Below are 22,378 nucleotides of genomic sequence, written 5' to 3'. Positions count from 1 at the left end.
CCTAACGATTTGAGGATCGGAACAGTGCCCGCAACCTAGGTCCTTTCCAGCCTTGACTAGATCAAATCCACCTGTATTGACTGAGTCGAATCAAGTGATGGCTTCAGGATGGAGAGATGAGCACATTGGCAGCAAGTGTTAGAGACGCTTGACGAGTGGGAGATAAATGCGTAGAGAGATGATCAAGCTTGTCCCTATCCGCTAGGTGAGATGCGTAGTTAGAAAGTGGCCTTTCCTTCATGTTAGAACTGGCTGGGTACTCCATATTGGTGCAGTCTGTGCAGGTGATATATCGATCTCCCAGGTGGGCAGCAACCATACCCAATTGAGCGGAGGTATCTTACTTGCTGCCTGAGGCAGTAGCACAGCCACAGTCTCTCCACTCCACTCCACCCGCCGCAATAATTCTGGACGCCTTGGTTGATCTCGTCATTCACTTATCGCCTTACCCATCTTTATTATTCTCTGTCTACTTATCAAGCGGCGATTGCGCAGGGAGATGCTTTATTATTGAGTCTCTCTTTAAAATGCGCTTCCACTTGACGCTCCTCCAAATCTACCTGCTGGTCGCGTCGGCGGTAACCACAGCCGCGGTCCCCGCAGGCTCCAGCATCATCCCTCCACCTCCTGTCGAGCCTCTCTCGCTACTATCTGCACATTCCAGCTCACAACCGCCATGGATTCGTGCTCGGAACTGGATCATTGAATCAATATGGGGGATTCCAAAGTCCCACACAAGCCGCCCTGCACCCCACGACCATTCGGCCCCTCCCCAAGGCTCCGCCCGCTACGGAAGCGATGTAGTCCTCCGTTTCCGGGTACAAGATCTCAAGGAAGCAGAGGCACTAGCGGAGGCGTCTAGCATCCTCTTTCTGGATGTCTGGGCATCTACCCCTGAGTTTGTTGATATTCGCCTTGCGGAGGAAGTGGTGCGTCATGAGCTCTCCCCGCAGTCTGAGTCAACCGCATGCTGATATAGAAAAGATTCCTTCATTGCTAGGTCTTCTTCCAAACTCTCTCCAGACTGCCTATACCCCCCTCATTGATAATTTGCCGGAGTTGATATATGCCACCTATCCGAACAACCGGCCCGTAGGCCTCGATGGTCAACCTATCTCCGGTCCGTCCACTCGCCAGTCACCGGACATTTTCTTCCGTGACTATCAGCCATTGTCGGTTATTCAACCTTGGATGCAACTAATGGCGTCGATGTTCACTTCGCACGTACAATTGACCAATGTTGGTGTCTCTTACGAAGGTCGCGAGATTCCTGCTCTACGCCTGGGGGCTGGCACCTCGGATTCGTCGAGCGCACCTCGTCCGACAATCCTCATAGTTGGGGGCAACCATGCTCGGGAATGGATCAGTACATCCACAGTCACATATATTGCACACAACCTTATCACCAAGTATGGAACATCCGAGGCCATTACGAATCTGTTGCATGACTATGACTGGGTCTTGGTTCCTACCATCAATCCTGACGGATACGCCTATACATGGGAAAACGACCGCTTATGGCGCAAGAACCGACAGCCTACGAGTTTCCGGTTTTGTCCTGGTATAGACTTGGACCGATCCTGGGCCTTTGAATGGGACGGCGACCAGACGCAGTCAAACCCTTGTTCGGAGAACTACGCTGGCGATGAGCCGTTTGAAGGATTTGAAGCACACCAACTGGCGCAGTGGGCGCTCAACGAGACGGAGAACAACAATGCGCGGATTGTCGGCTTCTTGGATTTCCACTCCTACTCGCAGCAGATTCTCTACCCCTTTTCATATTCCTGCTCTTCGGTGCCACCAACCCTGGAAAGCCTGGAAGAACTTGGTCTCGGTCTGGCAAAGGTGATCCGACTGACAACACACGAGATATACGATGTCACCTCTGCATGTGAGGGTATAGTCACACCCGTCGACAAGTCCGCAAAAGGCTTCTTTCCTGTCGGCGGCAGCTCCGGGGGCAGCGCGCTGGACTGGTTCTACCACCAACTCCGCACACGATACGCCTATCAAATCAAGCTCCGCGACCGAGGTAGCTACGGCTTCCTGCTGCCGTCGGAGTATATAGTGCCAACAGGAAGAGAAGCTTTCAACGCCGTCCTCAAACTCGGCCAATTCCTGGTAGAACAGGCCGGCGCGAGGGATCTTGACTGGGAGTCCGAGTTCCTGGTCGTTGACCAACCATTCACTGAACAGAGCACAGACTCAATCAATGAATCGACTCAAGAGCAAGATCAGGACGAGTACGAAGATGAAGACGAAGACTTGGACGACACCGGCTTCGACAAGTGGGAGCCGCTAAAATGGGCGGAACAAAACACTCTTGGATTCCGACGCCGTAGATAATGTAATCTCTAGGACTCCATCGTTCTTGTTTACTCCTCTAGTATGTAGTATTTATATAGGCTGCACGGAATATAATGATTCACGACGCTCCTTCCAGAGCCAGCGTAGCGTAGGGTCGTTGTATTGTGCGGAAGCGACCTCAATGTCGGCTCAAGCTCGGAGTTCCGAGAAGCCAAGGACCCAGAACATGAAGACTTAAGGATCTCAACACCAAGGCCGACCACAGAGATCGATAGATATCTCCAGCTCTAGAGTAGCGAGACATATTGCGCCGAAGGCAGCGGGAGGCCTGAGTCCATAACCACAAATTACCCGAGAGTATTTATCAACCGCGCTCACGACTCAGACCGCCACTCGACGGGGACAAACATCTCCCCTAGGTCGGATGTTTAAGTATGATTGTACTTTTTCCTTGGCTTGATGATTGTTCAAAACGGCCCCCAAGATAATACGAGTTGGGAATCCAAGATACTACTTACTCCGTCGATATCGGATAGGCTATACTGGCATCCGGCCTTGAAATCTTGAGGGAATAATGCCCCCCAAGTCCATAGATGTCAGCCCAGACCGCCAAGCGTAGGATACCTACTACTAGTTGGTTTACTGGGCGGGACTACGTAGTACGTACGTATACCAAGGAGTATCATGCAGGGTCAGAGGCAGTCAGATCTACTCTTACAGGTCATGTGGTGAGATTTCAGGCACTGAGTACCCTAGGCAGGCTGAGTAACCACTTAATCAGGATTCAGGAGGCAGACTCGCTGACTGCAGGGGCAAGTTGTACAAGAGAGGCTGAATCCAGCGCCCGGCGCGGGGAGGCCGAAAGAACAGACGAAGTACGGTACGGACTGACGAGGCGAGGCGAGGCGAGGCGAGGCGAGGCACGCGAGGGGTTACCGTACTCGGGCTCATCTGAAGTTAAAGTTGAAGAAGGAAAGAGTATTGCGAAAGGGCTAGCAAGTAGTTGCAGCCAGTGAGTTAGTGAGGAATACGGACTGTGCAGAAGCCAGAAGCTGCCTTGTGCCCTGCTCAGTCCACAAGCTGGCTGAGCCGCACTACTGGCGCGCACGCACACACAGACGCCAACGGGCACAACCAAAACAAAACGAAAAGTCAAAAGTTAAAATGACAAAGTCAAACTCAAACCACCACGAGACTCAGAAAATTGCCCCTTCTGGGCTGGAATCCGGGCCAAGCGACAGGAACATCCGGGGAGTATCAACAGAACCATGGATATCCGGTGGCAGGCGAGATACAGTGTGCACTAGTTTACCTAACGGCTTTGGTGTCATTGGGCAGGAATTGCACGATGGCTTTCCAGAACATTAGGCCTCCACTTTGCTGTCCCACTGTTATCTCCAAGGTGAAAGCAGGAGCCAATGCGGAGTAACAGAAATGACAGACCTGACTGCGAATTCCCAAAGGCCTGCGTGGCGATGTTGATCTTGTCGCTGTTGAATGCTTGGCGCCAAGAGGAGAAGAGAGAATGGCGAACATGACATGACATGGTTTCCTGTTGATACGAGATGTGAGGCTATGGCTAAGGTTCGAGAAGGAAGAATCATCCGATGGTTACTGATAAGAGGAGGGAGGGTACTATAAAATTAAACACGAGGGGGGTGACTTTGGTGAGGGATTATCTCTGCCTATCAGTCGCATGTTGCAGATGGCAGATGGTGAGTAGACGCCAAGCCTTCGAGAAGTGGGGCAGAGAAAGGGCAAATGCTACATCGGCCCCAGAAGCTGGAGATAGTCCGACTGTAACGTAAAAGATATATGCTTATTTCTCCAGTTTCTGTCTGTCATGCGAATGACTGCCGAAAATCGGTGGGATACAACAACACCAACGAGGGTTATACAATACTCCAAGAGATTTAGGCAGGGACTATGACGCGCGAAGTCTTCCTTCTCAGGCTTGGATTGTCTTAATTCACCAAGCACTGGGCTTATCGGCGACCTCGTATAAACTGCAGCCAGCTCAGCGAATGCGGTGCAAGGCAGAGAGCTGCTTATCGCGGGGCAAATCCATGGCACCGCGCCAAGCTTATCCGCCCCAAGGCCCTTTCGTTTTAGTGCAAGCCACTTGCCAAACATGATGCGACGCTGAGCAGCCACCGGGCAATGAAGTCCTGTGGATTTGTCGGTGCGGAGAAATCACTCTTGGTCTTATCAGCACTCTGTTCAAGTTTGATCCAAGGTGAGGGTCAGCCTCGGCGGGTTATTCGCGGAGCTGATCTTTCCTCGGAGAGCTGCTGTCTCTTATTTCTTATTTCAAGTGACCTCCCTCCCCGGGTCGCCTTCCTCTTTTTCCTCCTCTCTCTCTCTTTCTCAGTCCCCGTCCCTTCACACATTTTCTTCCTCTTCTCCATCCGATCGAGTCGAGTTAGAACGCTTGAAGACGACATGGTGGCGGAAAAAGACGACGGCATCTATGCCGCTCCCAACCCCGTTTACGACACCTCCGCCGCCGAAAAGGGTGTGCTGGAGGTGCCTCAGGAGAATGAGCTTCACCGTGCCCTCAAAGCCCGTCACATTACTATGATTGGTGAGCTCGCTGTCATATATCGTCTGTTGTAGCTCGAAAGCTAATATTCCGCGCCTCTAGCCATCGGTGGTGCGATTGGTACTGGTCTCATTATTGGTACTGGTTCGGCTCTGGAGAAGTAGGCGACCCCCGGTCCCCGCCAAACTCAATTTCAAGCAGAACTAACAAAGTGCGCGTTTAGGGCTGGACCTGGCTCGATCCTGATCTCCTACGCTTTCATGGGTTTTATCGTCTACCTCGTCATGTGTGGTCTCGGAGAGATGGCCACTTGGTTGCCTCGCTCTTCTGGTTTTACTGGTTACGCCGTCCGCTTCTGCGATCCTGCTCTGGGTTTTGCGCTGGGTTATACGTATGTTTCCGAGGATCGCGTGTGGAGTACGCCACTGACAATGGAAATAGGTATTGGTTCAAATATATTATCGTCACGCCGAATCAATTGACAGCTGGTGCGCTGGTCATACAGTATTGGCTACCGGCAGAAAAGGTTAATCCAGGTGTATGGATTACAGTATTCCTCGTTCTGATCGTCTTCATCAACTACTTCGGCGTTGGTTTCTTCGGTGAATTTGAGTTTTGGCTCTCCTCGTTCAAGGTTGTCGTGATTGTTGGCTTGATCCTGCTGTCGTTCATCTTGATGCTGGGAGGTGGCCCAGACCACGACCGCAAAGGTTTCCGCTACTGGAAGAACCCCGGCGCTTTCAACTCGTACATCGAAGAAGGCACTGCTGCTGGACGTTTCTACGCTTTCTGGTCGACCATGGTTTCTGCGACCTTTGCCTACCTGGGTACTGAGCTGGTTGGTGTGACTGTTGGCGAGGCTCAGAACCCCCGCAAGACGATTCCCCGCGCCATCAAGCTGACCTTCTACCGAATCATCTTCTTCTACGTGATCAGTGTTTTGCTTGTTGGCACCCTGGTTCCGTACGACCACCCCCGCTTGGAGGAAGCCAACGCCTCCAGCACTTCTTCTGCCGCATCGCCTTTTGTTCTTGCCATTGAACTTGCCGGCATCAAAGCGCTTCCTGATATCTTCAACGCTTGCATCCTGCTCTTCGTCTTCTCCGCCGCCAACTCGGATCTTTACATCGCCACCCGAACCATCTACGGTCTCGCGAAGGAGGGCAAGGCTCCCAAGATTCTCACCACAACCGACCGACGTGGTGTTCCATACATCGCTCTCGGCCTCTGCGCGGCTATTGCGTGCATCGCCTACATGAACGTAGCTAGCAGCTCCAAGACCGTCTTCAAATACTTTGTCGACTTGGTCACCATCTTTGGTCTGCTCAGTTGGATCTCCTTGCTGGTCACGCACATTTGCTTCGTCAAGGCCCGCAAGGCTCAACAAATTCCCGACCACGAGATCAAGTACAAGGCCCCCCTAGGCGTGTGGGGTTCCTACTTTGCCCTCTTCTGGTGCATTGTCGTCTCATTCACCAAGAGTTACGACGTTTTTGTCGGCGATACCTTCAACTACAAGACCTTTATCACATCATACCTTGGTATTCCTCTGTACCTCATCCTCATCTTCGGCTACAAGTTTGCCACCAGGTGCAAGCGCGTTCTCCCCCACGAAGCCGATCTGTACACCGACAAGGACATTATTGATCGTGAAGAAGAGGCCTACCTCCATGCTCAGGAGCTGAAGAGAGCTGCTCAGGGCGAGCGCAAGGGCAAGGCGGCTTGGTTCTACAAGACCTTCGTTTCTTGGCTCTTTTAGATGTGTTATGCTTTCATGTGATATATGTGGGGTGGTATAGTTATGAGAACCATGCAATTTATGATACACTACAGTATTCTTCCTCATACTCTATAAAGATCTTTACTTGACAACTTATGATATAGACTATTGATCCTCATCAAGTCATCCATTTGTCTCATATCCAGTATACCTCTCAATCAGCATAATACATCGAGAAAGCCCTTATCCATTTTATAGATGTAGACACCGTCACCCCCACCCCGTTTCCCGTTGAATTACACCCCGTCACTCCACCAGTGGACACATAAATTACCTACCAAAGCCTTTTCCACCCTTAGATTTCCGCCCGTCAGCCAAAACATCTCCGCCGCCTTGCCCGCCCCGCCAGAACCTTAGCTTTGCCTCTCACCCTCGGGGCCGGACCCCGGAGATAACCCCGCCCAGCAGTCACTACTCACTTCGCGAGTTCAACCCCACCCTGTAGTTAATTATTCGTACGGAATACCCCTTCGCCAGCACAGAGTTTCAGTCCTAGGGTAGCCCTGAGGTTCAAAACTAGCTTCACCTGGAATGGTCCGGATGGGTGCATCTTCGTCACTACTTTGGAGTACCGTCCGTTTGTTAGGGACCTGGGCTAGCCACTACTGGGCTGGGCATCCATGGATGGGTGGTAGGCAGAATGACATTTTTACCCCATCCGGTCTAGACCGACGCGCGAGTCATGTTTCGTGCTGAGGTCCGTTGGCGTTCGGAGATACGTACAGCGATGGAAAGGTAAACTCCGAGAACTTCCATACAATGGATTGATGAGTTGGGTTCCTATTTAACACCCCCTTGTTGATTCGGAAACGAACGTAGCTGACTTAATTACTTGATTAGATATTTACGAACTCACGGCACTTCCTTTCTTTTCTCCTGACTCAATTTTTGCTATTTTACACGTGGGAAGAAATCATGGCCGTTGTTGCAGATCCCGGCGATGATGATGTCTCTGCTGAAAAGAGACAGCGGAAGAGAGTGCTGAATCGGATTAACCAGCGGGCTAGACGTGAGTTTATGCGGCTGTGGCTTTTTTTTTTTTTTTTCTGGGATGGGGGACTACTAGAGGGCGGAGGCAGGTGTGTGTTAGTGCTGATCGATACGATTGGCTTGTAGGAGAGAGGCTGCATTCTGATGCCGAGGGCCAGAATCAGAGTCAGAGTCAGAGCAGGGCGAGACGGCGGCCGTTCAAGATTGAGAGGTGGAGGGTCGAGGAGTTAGAATTTTTGGCTTCGTCGAGGGCGCAGTCTACATTTCGCTCTGGGTATGGATCAAGATTAGCTCACAGTCAGGAGCGGGCAGACGAGCACCCGCAAGAGCTGGAGAGATCAGCAGCAGTATCCGACGCGCGAGCGATGAAAGCAATGAGAGAACTCATCCTCCCACCTTCCACCCCGCGAGACTCCCACGGCTTCCCCGCAATCCCGCCCCTCAGCGCCGACCACACCCTCCTCAACCTCATCCACCACAACGTGATCCGCGGGCTGCGCAGCACGAAACTCATCCTGTGGCAGTTCGCATCCCACTACGTCCCGGGTTACAACGCCGCGCCGAGGACCATCCACCCGGACGTCCTTTTCTATGGATCATCGCTCATCTCGAGCTTCTTGGATAGTCTTCTCCCGGACTCGCTAATGCCAACGGAGACACAGATGAGGAAGATCCATGCGACGTGGATCAATATCCTGCCGTTCCCGCGCATGCGCGAGAATCTGATTAGGAGGGAGAGGGAGTTTGATCACGTTGAATTTATTCGCGATCTGGTTGGGTTGCATGTTGGGTTTGATACGGGCAAGTTCTTTTCGCTGCCGTCAGCGACTGGGGTTGGTGAGAAGGGGGCGAGCAGCCAGGTGCAGGTGGTGGTTGAACATGAAGAGAACGACGGGGTCACGGATGGCAGACACGGGTTGATCCTGTGGGACGAGCCGCACCGCGTAGAGAGCTGGGAAGCGACGCCTGGATTCCTGCGGAAGTGGATGTGGACGTTGGAGGGGTGTGAAGAGCTAATCGAGTCGAGTAATCGGTGGAGGAGGGTAAGAGGGGAAGAACCGATTCGGGTGGTCATGCAGGAGACTAAGAAGTGAGTCTGCAGCTGGCCAGCAGGAGGGATGCAGTTGACGAGGGCATTGTTTAAGTCGCCTGGTTTTGACGAAGGAACTGCTACAATGGAGGCGTGTCGGAGTGGAAGCGCGAAGCCAAGAGGACGGCTCGTGGGTTGGCTGCTCAGGTCGGAGAATTACCCCGCTTGGTTAGGGAGCTGGAAATCTTGAAGTTGGATTGAGGAGCACCGTAGCACAGGTTGGATAACAACCTTATTGTGCAATGGGAACCGCATCTTTAGCGACGGGTTGAGCAAAGTCAGCCTGGGGAGCGAGAAGGGACACAAAAGCAAACGGCCGGCAACCAACATTCAGCCTCTTCCTCGTGCTGTGAGAGGCTGGCCATGGCACAACTTCTGCAAGAATCCAATAGTCCTGCAATAGTTTGCGTGACTATGAGGCCTGCGTCGCGTAAGTCCAGGCAGAGAATCAACAGCCAAGTTGGCAAAGTAAACAGACCAACACTTGAAAGACGGTTAATTAACAGCCCTCATCAGCGAGGATCAACAGGGTATTGGCTCCAGTCTCTTTTTTTAGACAAACACCCCTGTCACCGTGGCTATTTATGGGCTAATTGGTGCCATTTCCCGTATGCTCAAGCCAATAGCATGATCAAGCGAAGGACTAGCGAGGTGAAATGTGCTGTGGCTGCAGGAAATGTGCCTTGAGCTGCACCGCACACCAACAGGCGCTTAAACGCTGGTTATCGCAGACTACAATTGGGTTCCGCTCCCTTGGAACGCATCCTGAGCTGGCTATTTTGCTATCATTAGAAATCCGCAAATGAGAGGGGAAAGGGGGTGCGTGTTGGCCTGCGCACAAGGCTGTTTTCCCCTCTTTCGCTCAGCTTTATTTACCTTTGTTGATCCCAGGGTCTTTTCTTTCCTCAGGCTTGCTCAAGCTGTGCAACTCCACCACTCCATTCTTTGTATACCATACCGTCCTACACTTTGTCCTCACCTCTTCATTGAGCCTTGAGATTCACAATGGTTGCCATTCGTCTGCCTCGCCCAACAGGCGTTTATGTGCCTAGCTCCCCCAAGAGCGTCACTTCCGACATGATCTCCTCTCCTCTCTCAGCAGACTTCAACTTCGACTCGGAAACCCTCACCCCTTCCATCATCCCAGCTCTGGAATATATCTCGCGCAAGCTCCAGCAAAAGATGATGCACGTCACTCTCCTCGTCGGTCGCGGAAAGCCTTATCCCACCGGCCAGCCCTCCGACCTCATCGTTATCCCCTCTGCCATGCTGGAGTACTCGGAATCCCGCATCCTAGCCCGCACAATTGCTAAAGCATCTCTCCGGTTCTCTCTTGGCCAGAGCTGGTCCGACGCCCTCGCTCGTAGCCAGCACGAGCGCCACGCAAACGAGTACCTGATTGAGCGCTCCATCCTGCAGAACGAAGTCGTCTTCAGCCGCGAGGGTCTTACCTTGCTCAACATCGACCGAATTTACACATTCAAGCGCAGACTATGCATCCTCTCCAACGCAAAGTCAACCCCCGGCGCTGTCTCCAAAGAATCATACATCAACTCCTGTGTGCGCCTCCTCCACCGCACAATCGAGGACTTTCAAGGCCGCCCTTTCAGCAAAGCTTTCTTCCACCGCGTCTACGAGCAGCTAGACGTCCACGACAACCTCCTCAGCCTCGTCGCAGACGTCTACAAGAACCAATACAACCAAGAAGGCATCGTCATCCCGCCGCCCCCTAAGCCAGTCGCCATCCAAAAGATCGAGAAGAAGACAGTCACCATCGAGAAGATTGAGAAGAAGGCCCCGCCAACCCGCCCGATCCGCATCAGAAAACAGACCACCCCGCGCTCGGCGAATGTGCCGACCAAGCGAGGACCTAAGACTCCATTGTCTGCGTCGGATGTCACCCCGATTACACGCAATGAGTGGAATCTGCTCTTTGGCCCGGACTTCAAGAAGCCTCAACCTAGTGTTACGAAGTGGACGCCTTCGCCGACTGTGCTTGCTGCGGCGTGAACGGGAGGGGTAGAATCGGCGAAGTGTCGCCGATATCACATATTCTTACCACCAAGTCGCATCCATCGTAATGCGCATGGATCTCGGGACCATTGTTCTAAAAGAGACCACCAAGCCTCGGCCATACGGCCAGAGCAAAGCAGGACAGAGCATCACTGCTCTTGAGTCCATCGCCCACAACAGACGTGGGTGCCTCCAGACCAGGATCAATTCCCTTGTTTCACAAGGTCAACGAGGGCAAAAGCAGTCCTCAATGGACATCAGCGTCCCGGCACCGACCGCGAGACCACATGAAGATACGACGTGATGAACTCGCGTACCACTGTATATAGCACATAGAACTGTACATAGTCACTGTTGACAAATAATATGCGTTTTTCGCCGAGATCATCTCCACTTGCTGTACTCCGTAGCTTGAGCTGTCATCGGCGGCCTCCGAAATAACTTGCAAGCGAGGTGGGGAAGTAAATTTTCCTCAGTAACAATGATGGGCTTCATCGGCAGCGACAGGTTCGGAACTTCGGAGCGAACTTAAGAAGGAGCTCATCTCCCGCGACGAAGGCCAAGCTTTTGAGTATATACCCTATAGTTCGTATGAACTTGAACGAACGACAGTCGAAGAACATCGGCCGTGCTCCGTCCTGACTCCCCTTGCTCTTATGTGGACGAATTGATAACGCATCCGGCCCTGCTTATCGCCCCGCAGCCTGGAGGTCCACCAACCATCCCCTCACCAGCCGGGAAAAGTGCTCAAGCACCAAGCATTTTCCCGTCGATTTTTTTTTTCTAGAGAGTCTTCACAAATACCGCCAGGTTGACGAGGGCGGTCGGTACACACTTTTTAGATCTCTTCGCACGCTCTCGGAATCCCCAGAATGCGCAACTCCTCTCCCCCGCGGGACTCCATCATCCCCGCCCTCGAGCAGCACGAATACGACCACACCGACGACAAAAAATGGTCCACCAAGGCTCTCATCCGGCATGCTGAGCGCTCGCACAGCCGGATGCCGGGAATTAGGAAGGTGCCGTTGCGCTCGATTGCGGTTATTTTGTTGGTTGCGCTGGTGAATGTGGTGGTTTGGATTGGGGTTGCGATTGTTCTGGTAGGTCTTTTATCTCATTTCTCGGGATTTGCGGTGGACGTGAACTAATGGCTTGCTTTTGTAGAGGTTTCATCCGTGAGTTGCTTGGATCTATGGAAGTGGGTGTAGGTGGTATAGTGATGCTAACTACGGCAAAGGAAACTGGTCTCGAATGCGGTCCTCTCGTATACACTTGGTTTACGGCATGCTTTTGATGCGGATCATATTTCTGTATGTCTACCTGATTTAACCTACTGGAAGGTCCCCGACTAACAAGTACAGGCCATCGACTTAATGACCCGTCGCCTCCTTGCAACAGGCCAGAAGCCTGTGACCGTTGGTACCTTTTTCTCACTCGGCCACTCCACTATCGTCATTGTCACTTCTATTGTTGTGGCGGCCACTGCAGCTGCTGTGTCCTCTCGCTTTGATAGGTTCAGCACCATCGGTGGCATCATCGGGACGTCTGTTAGTGCGGCTTTCTTGATCCTGCTGGGCATCATGAATGCGTATATTCTGTATAAGCTTTATAAGCAGATGCAGAAAGTGCTGGATCTGCCGGAGGGACAGGAGGACGAGGCGTGGAAGATTGAGGGGGGTGGGTTCTTGTTTGGGGTATTAAAGAAGATGTTCAAGCTGGTTGATCGGTGGGCTTGCCTTTCCGATCCAGATTGCGATTGAGAGGGTTGGTGAATGGATGCTAACTTGACTTGACAGGCCATGGAAGATGTACCCGCTGGGTGTGCTCTTTGGACTGGGCTTCGATACCTCGTCTGAGATTGCCCTGCTCGGAATCTCCTCTATCGAGGCTGCTAAGGGGACCTCGTTCTGGGTGATCTTGATTTTCCCGATTTTGTTCACAGGTACCCTCTAACACCCCCACCCTGCTTGGTAGGAAAGAAACTGACAAACTACTACAGCCGGAATGTGCCTCCTCGACACCACCGACGGAGCCCTCATGCTGGCCCTCTACATCCAGCCAGCAACAAACTTCCTCCCCTCCAAATCCCCAACCTCAACCTCCATCGCTCCCTCCGAATCCCCGCTCATCGACCCCCCAACTCCCACAAGCGAAGCACCACTTGACCCGCCCGTGCGCAACCACCGCGATCCCGTCGCCTTCCTGTACTACTCCATCGTCCTCACAACCCTAACCGTCATCGTCGCCATAATCATCGGCGTAATCCAACTCCTCACGCTCATATTGAACGTCGCCGAACCAACCGGCCGCTTCTGGGACGGCGTGCAGACAGCAGGTGACTACTACGATGTTATTGGCGGTGGCATTTGCGGCGCATTCTTGGTCTTCGGGACACTAAGTGTGTTCGTTTATAAGCCTTGGAGACGGTGGGTGGGGAAACGGCATGGGCAGCTCAGTACTTCTGGGGATGAGGAGGGAAGATATCGGGATGAGGTTGAGGGTGGGGAAAATATCGCGAGGGTCGATACGCCGTTGAATGAGGGTGGAAGCTCGCCGAGGGTTAGCTATGGGGCTGTGGAGGTGCCGAAGGGGGCTGGTAAATAGGTCAGCATTTACTGATATGAGACGGCACATCTAGTAGGTGTCATTTTGTTGAGATTGGAGACAAGGAAGAAGAGAAAGATCGAGGATGTGGGGTATATACCTAGTATAAATATTTATGCCTGAGGCAGAAGCAAGGAACGTGATTCGTCAGATGGACGTCATTCATCCCCGGATTCCCACTTTAGCTTCACTTGTCGATTTTTCGAGGCTTGACTTTTTTCTGAGTTGACGGCTTCACCCCGGTGCCGAACTTCCAACAAGCAGCTGGATATCTATTGCAACTTACAACATCTTGAAATGCCAACAGCGATTCATATCCGTTAACGCTGCGACAGCCCCGCAATCAGCAATCCTCGTATCGCGGACAAATCTACGTATACAGCAGACGATAATGACATCTAATCTCGATCTTATACACCAGCCACACCATTGTATATACCACTTGCCTAGTCGATATATCATATTTTGGATACCCGCTTTATGACTCGATATATTTTCATACATAGCACTATATCGCCCTACACGATGCAGTGACGGACAATAACCCCCCGCACGATCATGTCCGACACAACAACAAGCTCCAACAGCCCAACACCACCAGCAGATTCTGCAGGATTCTCTCTCTCCACATGCCCGCCGGTGTTTGTCCTCCCAGCCCATCTGAGCTTAGACGAACTCCATCAGGCCGAAGAAACCCTGCTCCAACACGGCGCGAAGCTCACATACGACGTCGGCGAAGCGGCCTTGATCTTGGGTAGAGTTGGCCAGAAGAAGCGCGCCGCACTTGAGCTCCGATCAAGAGGGGTCTGGACGGAGGAAGTCCCTTCCCCGTCTTCGTCTTCGCCGCCTGTGAAACGAAGAAAGTTGGAAAGGGATGGGTCTGTTGTTGCGACGGAAGATGTGTATCTGAGTACGGAGGATGAGAGTGAAGGGGGTGGTGTGAGGGAGAGGAAGAGGCCTGCCGCCCAACTGAAGCATCCGCAGTTATCGACTCCCGCTGTTTCGGGTGACAGGTTGTTAGACGGTGCCGGGGAGGGGGTAATTAGGGTTGCGAAGTTAGAGTGGTTGATTCGGTGTGTTGAAGAACAGGAACTGGCTCCCATTGAGCCCTTCGTCATATACCACGCACAGAAAATTGAGAAACCGCCCACGAAATCTGATAAAGACAACGCAAATGCCCAGGCAATCCTGGACCGCGCGAAACAAGATGCTGCATTCAAAGTCCCCCTTCCTCCAGTTAATAGAAACAGATACCACCATGATACAGCTTCTACAGCTTCGCAACGCCCGCCACCGACCCTTTACCGCACCACAACCTCTGAAAACGACGAAGCCGAACCCCTACCCCCACCACCAGACTGGGTCAAGAACCACGTCCTGTACTCTTGCATGCGCTCAACACCCCTGCTCCCCCCAAATGAAGCTTTCATCAACCAACTCATCAAAATTCGCACAATCCGCGAGCTGAACCTCGACTCCATCGGCGTGAGAGCATACAGCACCGCAATCGCATCCCTAGCCGCATACCCACATGAAATCCGGCGCGCATCACAAATCCTCACACTCCCAGGCTGCGACCACAAAATCGCGAATCTTTTTTCCGAATTCAGAGCGTCAGACAAGGGAACCCTCTCAGCAGCCGAAGCCCTAGACACAGACACCGACCTCGTGACCCTCCACCAATTCTACAACATCTGGGGCGTCGGCGCAAAGACAGCACGAGATTTCTACTACGCGCGCCAATGGCGCGATCTCGACGACATCGTCGAACACGGCTGGGCCTCCCTCTCCCGCGTCCAACAAATCGGACTCAAGTACTACGACGAGTTCCTCCTTGATATTCCACGAGCCGAAGTCGAATCTATCTCGCGCACTATCTGCAAACACGCCAACTCGGTCCGCGAGAACTCAAGCTACGACGGCCGCGGAGTGGAATGTATCGTCGTGGGCAGCTATCGACGCGGCAAACCAGTCAGCCACGACGTCGACATCATCCTAACCCACCGCGACGAAGCCATGACGCACAACCTCATCGTAGACGTCGTGGCGAGTCTAGAAGCCGAGGGCTGGATCACACATACTCTCGCTTTACACCTGACCACCTCAAACCGCGGCCAACAGCCCCTCCCCTACCGCGGCGAGACAGAGGGTGAAAATCACTTCGATAGCCTAGATAAAGCGCTTGTTGTTTGGCAGGACCCGAACCCACCCTCATCCTCATCCTCCACTGAACCTGACACCTCGAACGCGGGTAACAAGGAAAACACCAACCCACACCGCCGCGTCGACATCATCATCTCGCCCTGGCGGACGGTTGGGTGTGCGGTGCTCGGCTGGTCGGGCGATACGACCTTTGAGCGGGATTTGCGGCGGTGGGCGAAGAAGTCGCGTGGGTGGAAGTTTGATTCGAGTGGGGTAAGGGAACGGACGACGGGCGGGCAGGTGATTGATCTTGAGACGGGCGGGGAGACGTGGGAGGTTAGGGAGAGGATGGTGATGGAGGGATTGGGGGTCGGGTTCAGGGAGGCGGGGGAGAGGTGTACGCGGTGATGTGTATCGAGATTTAGAGGGTAGAGAATTGTATATAGCTATATATTTCAGTGAAGGGTGGAGGGTAGGTATATATATAAGAGTAAGCATGCCCTGGATATTATTGCCCTTGCGGGCTAGGGAGGGATTCCAACATGCTGAAGAGTCCAAAGGATCGTATGGCGGCCCTTGACAATTGCTGGTTTTCTTGTGCTTTTTGGTGAATGGTTGATGTCTTTCTTCGCCTCTGCTTTGGCTTGCATATATGCTGTAGATGGTGGTATATATATACCGAATATGTGCCTTGAATTTACCCAGCATGTTACTAGGGAACAATTTCAGATCCCGGACGGCCTATCTAGTAACAAACGCTCTGTGATCTCTGGTCAAGGCTGATGTTTTCTCGGACCATGAGTTGTTGATGAGTTGCTATACCAATAAATAGAAGACTATTTGCGTGGCCCATACATTGGAGTAACTATGGAGAGTGAGGAGTCCAGACCACAAGATGGAGACGATCAATCCGTAACCCAACGCTCTGGTCCACTATTCTCAATTGGGACTAGATCAGTACTGCTACTGCTTGATGCCCAAATCGTAAGGCCAGAAAAACGGAGTCACGTGAAGCATTCCACACTGTCGGAATGGCCGGGTTCAGACTCCAAGGCAAGAATTACAGACCCAGGATTGCAGAGCTGGGATTGGATTCTAGGCTGAAAGGCCATGATTAGCAATAGTTATACTTTGTTTGTAGTTAAGATCAAACGGTGGTATCTTGCATGGGAGGAGCGTGGTGGAAGTTGATAACCGATGGAATCTCACTGCCTAACTTACAAGGTTGATTAAATTCCACTTTAATATCTGAGTATCGAACCATGGGTTAATTGCTCCGAAGTGCCTAGTATTCTTGACATTTTCCAGGTTCTAGACGTTGTCCTTGATTTACGCAGGCTGGTCCATATTAAAATAGAAACAACCCACACGTCCCACCAACAACGCGCACCCTTTTCATCATCTAGAGTACTACGTATCTACAGATGAGAATCTTGACTCTTCGGTAGCTTACGAAGTCCCCAGTAATATCGCCTGCGATTATGTGCGTGCAGTAGCCCAGCCCAGACCACACGTGCCTCCGCCCAGCGAGCCAGCCCTGTTTCGTTCGGCCCGCCGATTTCTCGTCCAGCATCACCTTGCAGCGTCATCTCAGCTCCTCTCTCCTCCCTCCCTGCGCTTGTCTTACTCTTCTCCTCTTTTTCGACCTCTTGCACGACCATCTCTCTCGAATTCATCATTACCCCGCCTATAGAACAGCTCTTGTCCGAAACTTTCCTGGGCAAGCTAATTTCGACAAGTACCTTGGATCCTCCACGCCCGCCTTCTCCTCTCCCCTCACCACTCTCACGCTCGACTGCGCGTCTTCTCTCCTCAATCCTGTGTCCACGAAGTTACGGTCAAGAAATGTGAAAAAGTTATACGTGGTTGATTATTACCATTGCTTCGGATCTGCTGCGTTTATTGTGTTTTCTCTGATCGGCTCTCCCGTGCCCCTTCGCCCCTTTTCCCCCGGTTTCACTCCTGCTTCATCGACCCTCAGCTTCGTCGCTCCCCTCCATTCTTTCGCCATGACCGTTGCTCTCCATTGATGGTGGCCACTCGAATCTCTACGCATATGCGAACGCTCTACGCACACATTCCGAACCGCATTGCTCCACGATCCCGACGGATGTTATCGCAGGGATTGCTTATGGGTCTTTCAGACATTCCTCATTGCAGGATAATCTAGCATAAAGGCTCCGTCTTGCTGCTACCGCCATGCATTGGAAAGGACTACGACTCGGCGCGTTCTATGACAGTGAGTCTAAACGACATCTGGCCGAGCCCCAACTACAATCTCGCCATAGCGAGCAGCTAGCTCGTCCGACCCTCTCAACCTCGAACCTTGCACCGAGAAACTCCGAATCCTCGCCTCGCTCGCCGACCCCTACGGGACTTGATGATAATGTTAGGGATGAGCCAGATGGAGGGGCTAATGGCACATCCTCCACGGGAAACACCTCGCTCAAAGCCCGGCTTCCCAATACTCTACACCGGGAAACTTCGAGTTGGCGTGGAAATAAGTTCAGTCTCCTGAGACTTCGTCATGCTTCCGACCCGCAATTGTCAAAGACCTACGCGAAAGGGGAGCCGGAGATTCCGCCGGTTCCTAGCATACCCCCACGTAAGTATAGCTATGCACTCTTTGTTGCTCCCATGTAAAGCTAATGTGCATGTCCTCGCTTTAGCTCCTACCATCATTACCACTGCACCCACGAGCCATGAAATGGACCAACCAGTTAAGCGAAAGAATAAATGCCCTGTCCTGCCCGAGTTGAGAAAGCTGTCTATGGAAGAAATGTCGGAAGAACACCCGGTCTCGAGCGAAAACGCCAAACAATCCCAAGAATCGGCGGGGTCACAGAGCGCGGATGCTTCGTTGGCAACATCAATAGTTAGCACCGAAGAGCCGGGACGCCTTTCTACAACCTCAATTCGAAGCGCAGGCCGCGATAGACCCACCGCATCTCATCGATCCTCTGTCGTGGACGTTCGATTTTCCGAATCGTCGCGCTCCGACCAAAGCACTGGAGGCAATGGCATCTCCCGGACAAACTCGCCCAACGGGGGCACAAGCTCCAGCCACAGACGATTCCGCATGCCACGGCTGAAACGAAACCGCGGTCCTCTCTTTCCTCTTCCCCCAAAGCCCACTGAATCGCAATTACCTGGCGGGCAGGCAAGGGGCTTGACACAAACCCGGTCTGTTCCCGACGGCCCAATACGAAGGTCTGATGCCTCCGACGGACAAGACCATATTTCACCGCTACCATCTCCCTCGCGGTCATCTGTCGGTCTATCAGCTTCACGCCCCCCTCTCTCAAGAAAGGACTCATCAAACTCGGCACATTCGGCACAGTCTTCCCCGTCAATGCGAAAGCCCGGTCTACTTCAAAATAGGGCCCGGTCGTCGACGTTGGATTCTGTAGCCAACATCCGAGATGCCGATCAACAATCCCCAAACCTACCCTCATCTAGCAGAACGTCCTTTTCAACTACCGGCCGCAAGAGCTTTGGTGATATACTTGGTATTTCGCAGCGACTAAGGCAGAATTCGGAGCCAGCCTATATCCGCAGTAACAGCTCGCCTGGTGGTACCAAAGGCGCGTCCACGCCTCTCACCAAAGTCCAGTCTTATCCGGAGCGTGAAGAGGAAGATACTCCCGCAACTTATCTGACCCGGCTGGAAGAAGCCGTCCCTAAGAGCACAATCGCTGGAATTCTGTCTCAGTCGGGCGAGGAGTTCTACAAGAATGGATTGCGAAAATTCATGCGAGGCTTTGCTTTCTTCGGTGATCCTATTGACATGGCAATAAGAAAGCTCTTGATGGAGGTTGAATTGCCGAAGGAGACGCAACAGATCGATCGGTTCCTCCAAAGCTTCGCTGACCGCTATCATGAGTGCAATCCGGGTATCTTCGCATCGACAGGTAGGTTCTTACAATATCCGTATTATGATTTTCGCTTGCTAACCTGGTTTCCAGACCAAGCATATTTCATTGCTTTCTCCATTCTCATTCTGCATACGGATGTGTTCAATAAGAATAATAAACGTAAGATGCAGAAAGGAGATTATGTGAAGAATACCCGCGGCGAGGGCGTTGCGGAAGATGTACTGGAGTGTTTCTATGAGAACATCTCATATACGCCCTTCATTCGCATCGAGGATTCGAATATGAGCTCTCGCCACCTCGCGAAACCTCGCAAAACATTGTTTCGGGTTGCTAGCTCCGAGGCTTTGTCTCGCACGTCCAAGGAGCCTGTCGACCCGTACGCTCTGATTATGGACGGAAAGCTTGATTCTCTACGGCCAAGTCTCAAGGACGTGATGAACCTAGACGATCCGTACCGCTGTAATCCTACCACGGGCCCGCCGGATATAGAGACTTTACACAAAGCCTTCACACAAGCGGGGATCTTGCAAATCGTGTCTGCGCGGTCACGTCCTGACGCATTCATGCCTGCTAGCATGGATAATCCCGCCGAGTCAAACCCGGGACTGGTCGACATCAAGGTGGTCAAGATTGGACTACTCTGGCGAAAAGACCCGAAAAAGAAGAGAGCCCGCTCGCCATGGCAGGAATGGGGTGCTCTCTTGACCTTGTCGCAGCTGTACTTCTTCAGAGACACGAATTGGGTGAAAAGCCTGATGTCTCAGAGCGAGACACATCAGAAAGAAGGTCGCCGTCGAGCTGTAGTATTCAAGCCGCCATTGACCGACTTTAACCCCGATGCGATGATGTCTACTGACCATGCTGTGGCTCTGTTGGACTCAAGCTACAAGAAGCATAAGAACGCCTTCCTCTTCGTACGGCGCAATTCCCTTGAGGAGGTCTTCTTGGCGAACAATGAGTCGGACATGAATGACTGGCTCGCGAAAATCAACTACGCTACAGCCTTCCGTACAACGGGTGTAGGCACCAAAGGAATGATGGTCACGAAATACGATGCCCAGCGGAATCGAATGAGTCGTCGACCATCATTCACATCTGAGATATCAAGGATGTCCGATAAAGAAAATAGCCCACCGGCGTCTGGTGTGGATCGCACTGAGGAGCTGGTGATGGCTCGCAAGAAGCTTATACAGCAAAAGATCAAAGAAGCGAACGAAGCGCTTTTCGTCACTCAGAGGCAACTCGATGATATCTTACGGAATGCCAGGCACCTGCAGGTCCTGACCCCCGTCCACTCACGAGCAAGGGAGCACTTGATTATGGCTGCTGGCCGCATGGCAGCGAAACTCAAATGGGTGAGACAGGACCTCTGGCGCACTAGATGTCACCGCGAAGTGCTGGTTCGCGATCTGGGTGAGGAGCATGAAAAACAAAGTCCGCCGCCTGAACCCCAGCCTCTTCGTCTGCAAATACCAACTTCGAGCTCATCGCTAGCGGACTCGGCTTTGGATATCAACGGAGATAAGCCAGTATCTCCAATGACTGCAAAGTCTCCAGGCATTGGTCCTGAGAAACCTGCATCGATCAAACAACTATCTTCTCCTTCTTCTAGCTTGGCTAACGTGCGACGACTAAGCCTTGCAACCTCTGTTACGTCGCCGGATTCGTTGCTCCGTGCGGGTAGACCACCATCTAGGGACAATGATGAGCGAGGAAACTCCACTTCGCCACATCCAGCTAATCGATTGGAGCGTGAAGCGTCGGTGCTCAGTTCCAGCAGCAAGATGGATGTTTCAAGCCTTGGTTCTCAGAGGTCCAAGCTCACACTCCCTGGAAGCTTTGATGACGGAGAGGAGCGTCTCCTTCGCGAGGCCGGTCTGCTCGATGTGAGCAGCTCGCCGTCACGAAAAGGCTCAGTAGCGGTTGATGGTGTGGACTCCGAACCTAAGAAGGAGGACTCTAAAGAAGAATCACAGAGTGATCGGATGAGCCGAGTCCGACACAGCTTCCATCGAACTCTGCGCGATTCTTCCAGCGGTCACCACGGCAGCCATCCTCGTAATAAGAAGCGAGACTCTACACCGAGTATCACGGGCGTGGAAGATGGCCTCGGCGCAGGTGAAGCAGGCGGCCTGTCGCGAAAAGGAGGCAGTTTCACCGTGCACGGCAAGAAGGCGTCGATTGTGACCTTTGGATCCGATTGGCAGAACATGCCGCCAGAGGAGCGCCTCAAACTTCGAAAGCCTACCCCAATGGAAGAGCCGCGAGCATCGGACACGGATCTGGTCAGTGGCGGAGAATCAATCCGGTCTGGCTTGCGAGCGTCAGTCGACATCCCGCGACGACTTTCCGAGGAGAAGCTTGATGACAAACTAGATACTCGCTCCGTGCGATCTGAGAGTGCCCTTTCGGGTGTCTCTCAGGATGGCATTTCACCGTCAACTGTCATCCCCGAGGAAAAGTCCACACTGTCCGTCAAGGAAGACGTAGACGAACCCCGAACCCCAGCCTTACCACAGGCCATACACGCATGAAAATGTCAGCTTTAGCTCCGGTCGACCATGAGTTTTGTTCTTGTGACGACAATTATACCCTTTCGTTTACTTCTCCTTGGTTACTCAGCGTCTGTTCATTCTTCTGCATTGTTCCTTCTCCTTGGCACAGCCTCGATAGACTTGACTTCAACCGCAATTTGATAGCACCTTCTTTCTTCTCTCTTAGCTTTTCCTTTCTGATGATGATTATTGGTATTGCATGGTCGAGTGGGCGGGCGGTTAGTGTTTTGGGTTCTGATAAGTACCTTCAGACGGACTTCTTGTTGGTGGTGGCATATCTGGTAAATACAGCATATAGTATGGGCAATTCAAAAGTCGGGTTTGACGTATCAGTACACATCTCCATAGCTTCCCTAGACATTGATTCTATCTTCACTGCGCCTTGAAAGTGAATATTCCCGAGTGTAGAGGTACAAAGATCATGCATCTGTGCTGTAGAAATTGCACGACTAAGCGCCGAGAACACTCCTTCACTTGGAT

The 22,378-nt window shown here is 52.4% G+C and overlaps 6 protein-coding genes across 6 annotated transcripts; all 6 read left to right on the top strand.

The window, feature by feature from the left end:
* The first annotated feature begins 448 nt into the window (after positions 1-448).
* On the top strand, positions 449-2,623 carry BJY04DRAFT_104794 (M14 family metallopeptidase). The gene is made up of 2 exons (XM_073707998.1): positions 449-929; positions 985-2,623. Exons 1-2 carry the CDS (start codon positions 528-530, stop codon positions 2,344-2,346), a joined length of 1,764 nt encoding a protein of 587 aa, XP_073568817.1. The 5' UTR covers positions 449-527; the 3' UTR covers positions 2,347-2,623.
* Positions 2,624-3,963: 1,340 nt separating this feature from the next.
* On the top strand, positions 3,964-6,811 carry BJY04DRAFT_194556 (dicarboxylic amino acid permease agtA). The gene is made up of 4 exons (XM_073712085.1): positions 3,964-4,891; positions 4,952-5,009; positions 5,073-5,240; positions 5,291-6,811. Exons 1-4 carry the CDS (start codon positions 4,468-4,470, stop codon positions 6,606-6,608), a joined length of 1,968 nt encoding a protein of 655 aa, XP_073568816.1. The 5' UTR covers positions 3,964-4,467; the 3' UTR covers positions 6,609-6,811.
* Positions 6,812-8,034: 1,223 nt separating this feature from the next.
* On the top strand, positions 8,035-9,193 carry BJY04DRAFT_194555 (DUF3425 domain-containing protein). The gene has a single exon (XM_073712084.1). It carries the CDS (start codon positions 8,264-8,266, stop codon positions 8,711-8,713), a length of 450 nt encoding a protein of 149 aa, XP_073568815.1. The 5' UTR covers positions 8,035-8,263; the 3' UTR covers positions 8,714-9,193.
* A 420-nt stretch (positions 9,194-9,613) lies between these two features.
* On the top strand, positions 9,614-11,180 carry BJY04DRAFT_194554 (uncharacterized protein). The gene has a single exon (XM_073712083.1). It carries the CDS (start codon positions 9,715-9,717, stop codon positions 10,717-10,719), a length of 1,005 nt encoding a protein of 334 aa, XP_073568814.1. The 5' UTR covers positions 9,614-9,714; the 3' UTR covers positions 10,720-11,180.
* Positions 11,181-11,594: 414 nt separating this feature from the next.
* BJY04DRAFT_208928 (high-affinity nickel-transport protein-domain-containing protein) lies at positions 11,595-15,876 on the top strand (the record flags this gene model as incomplete). Its single annotated transcript, XM_073714057.1, has 5 exons — positions 11,595-11,822; positions 12,084-12,448; positions 12,519-12,664; positions 12,722-13,318; positions 13,928-15,876. The coding sequence occupies 5 exons, from the start codon at positions 11,595-11,597 to the stop codon at positions 15,874-15,876; spliced, it is 3,285 nt and encodes a 1,094-aa protein (XP_073568813.1).
* A 1,219-nt stretch (positions 15,877-17,095) lies between these two features.
* On the top strand, positions 17,096-22,277 carry BJY04DRAFT_229512 (Arf family guanine nucleotide exchange factor SYT1). Its single transcript, XM_073719082.1, has 3 exons — positions 17,096-18,073; positions 18,138-19,379; positions 19,434-22,277. Exons 1-3 carry the CDS (start codon positions 17,668-17,670, stop codon positions 21,875-21,877), a joined length of 4,092 nt encoding a protein of 1,363 aa, XP_073568812.1. The 5' UTR covers positions 17,096-17,667; the 3' UTR covers positions 21,878-22,277.
* The last annotated feature ends 101 nt before the right edge of the window (positions 22,278-22,378 follow it).

Source organism: Aspergillus karnatakaensis (genome assembly GCF_047715665.1).
Source record: "Aspergillus karnatakaensis strain CBS 102800 unplaced genomic scaffold BJY04scaffold_41, whole genome shotgun sequence".
Lineage (NCBI taxonomy): Eukaryota > Fungi > Ascomycota > Eurotiomycetes > Eurotiales > Aspergillaceae > Aspergillus > Aspergillus karnatakaensis.
The sequence above is the reverse complement of the archived record's forward strand: the minus strand, read 5'-3'. Positions and strand labels throughout refer to the sequence as shown.

Excerpts from the sequence above, each read along its gene's own strand:
- BJY04DRAFT_104794 (XM_073707998.1), top strand. The coding sequence starts at position 528 with ATGCGCTTCCACTTGACGCTCCTCCAAATCTACCTGCTGGTCGCGTCG. Across the intron at positions 930-984 it reads TTCGCCTTGCGGAGGAAGTG|ATTCCTTCATTGCTAGGTCT; the intron begins GTGCGTCATGAG and ends GATATAGAAAAG.
- BJY04DRAFT_194556 (XM_073712085.1), top strand. The coding sequence starts at position 4,468 with ATGAAGTCCTGTGGATTTGTCGGTGCGGAGAAATCACTCTTGGTCTTA. Across the intron at positions 5,010-5,072 it reads ACTGGTTCGGCTCTGGAGAA|GGCTGGACCTGGCTCGATCC; the intron begins GTAGGCGACCCC and ends GTGCGCGTTTAG. Across the intron at positions 5,241-5,290 it reads GGTTTTGCGCTGGGTTATAC|GTATTGGTTCAAATATATTA; the intron begins GTATGTTTCCGA and ends CAATGGAAATAG.
- BJY04DRAFT_194555 (XM_073712084.1), top strand. The coding sequence starts at position 8,264 with ATGCCAACGGAGACACAGATGAGGAAGATCCATGCGACGTGGATCAAT.
- BJY04DRAFT_194554 (XM_073712083.1), top strand. The coding sequence starts at position 9,715 with ATGGTTGCCATTCGTCTGCCTCGCCCAACAGGCGTTTATGTGCCTAGC.
- BJY04DRAFT_229512 (XM_073719082.1), top strand. The coding sequence starts at position 17,668 with ATGCATTGGAAAGGACTACGACTCGGCGCGTTCTATGACAGTGAGTCT. Across the intron at positions 18,074-18,137 it reads GGTTCCTAGCATACCCCCAC|CTCCTACCATCATTACCACT; the intron begins GTAAGTATAGCT and ends TCCTCGCTTTAG. Across the intron at positions 19,380-19,433 it reads GGGTATCTTCGCATCGACAG|ACCAAGCATATTTCATTGCT; the intron begins GTAGGTTCTTAC and ends CCTGGTTTCCAG.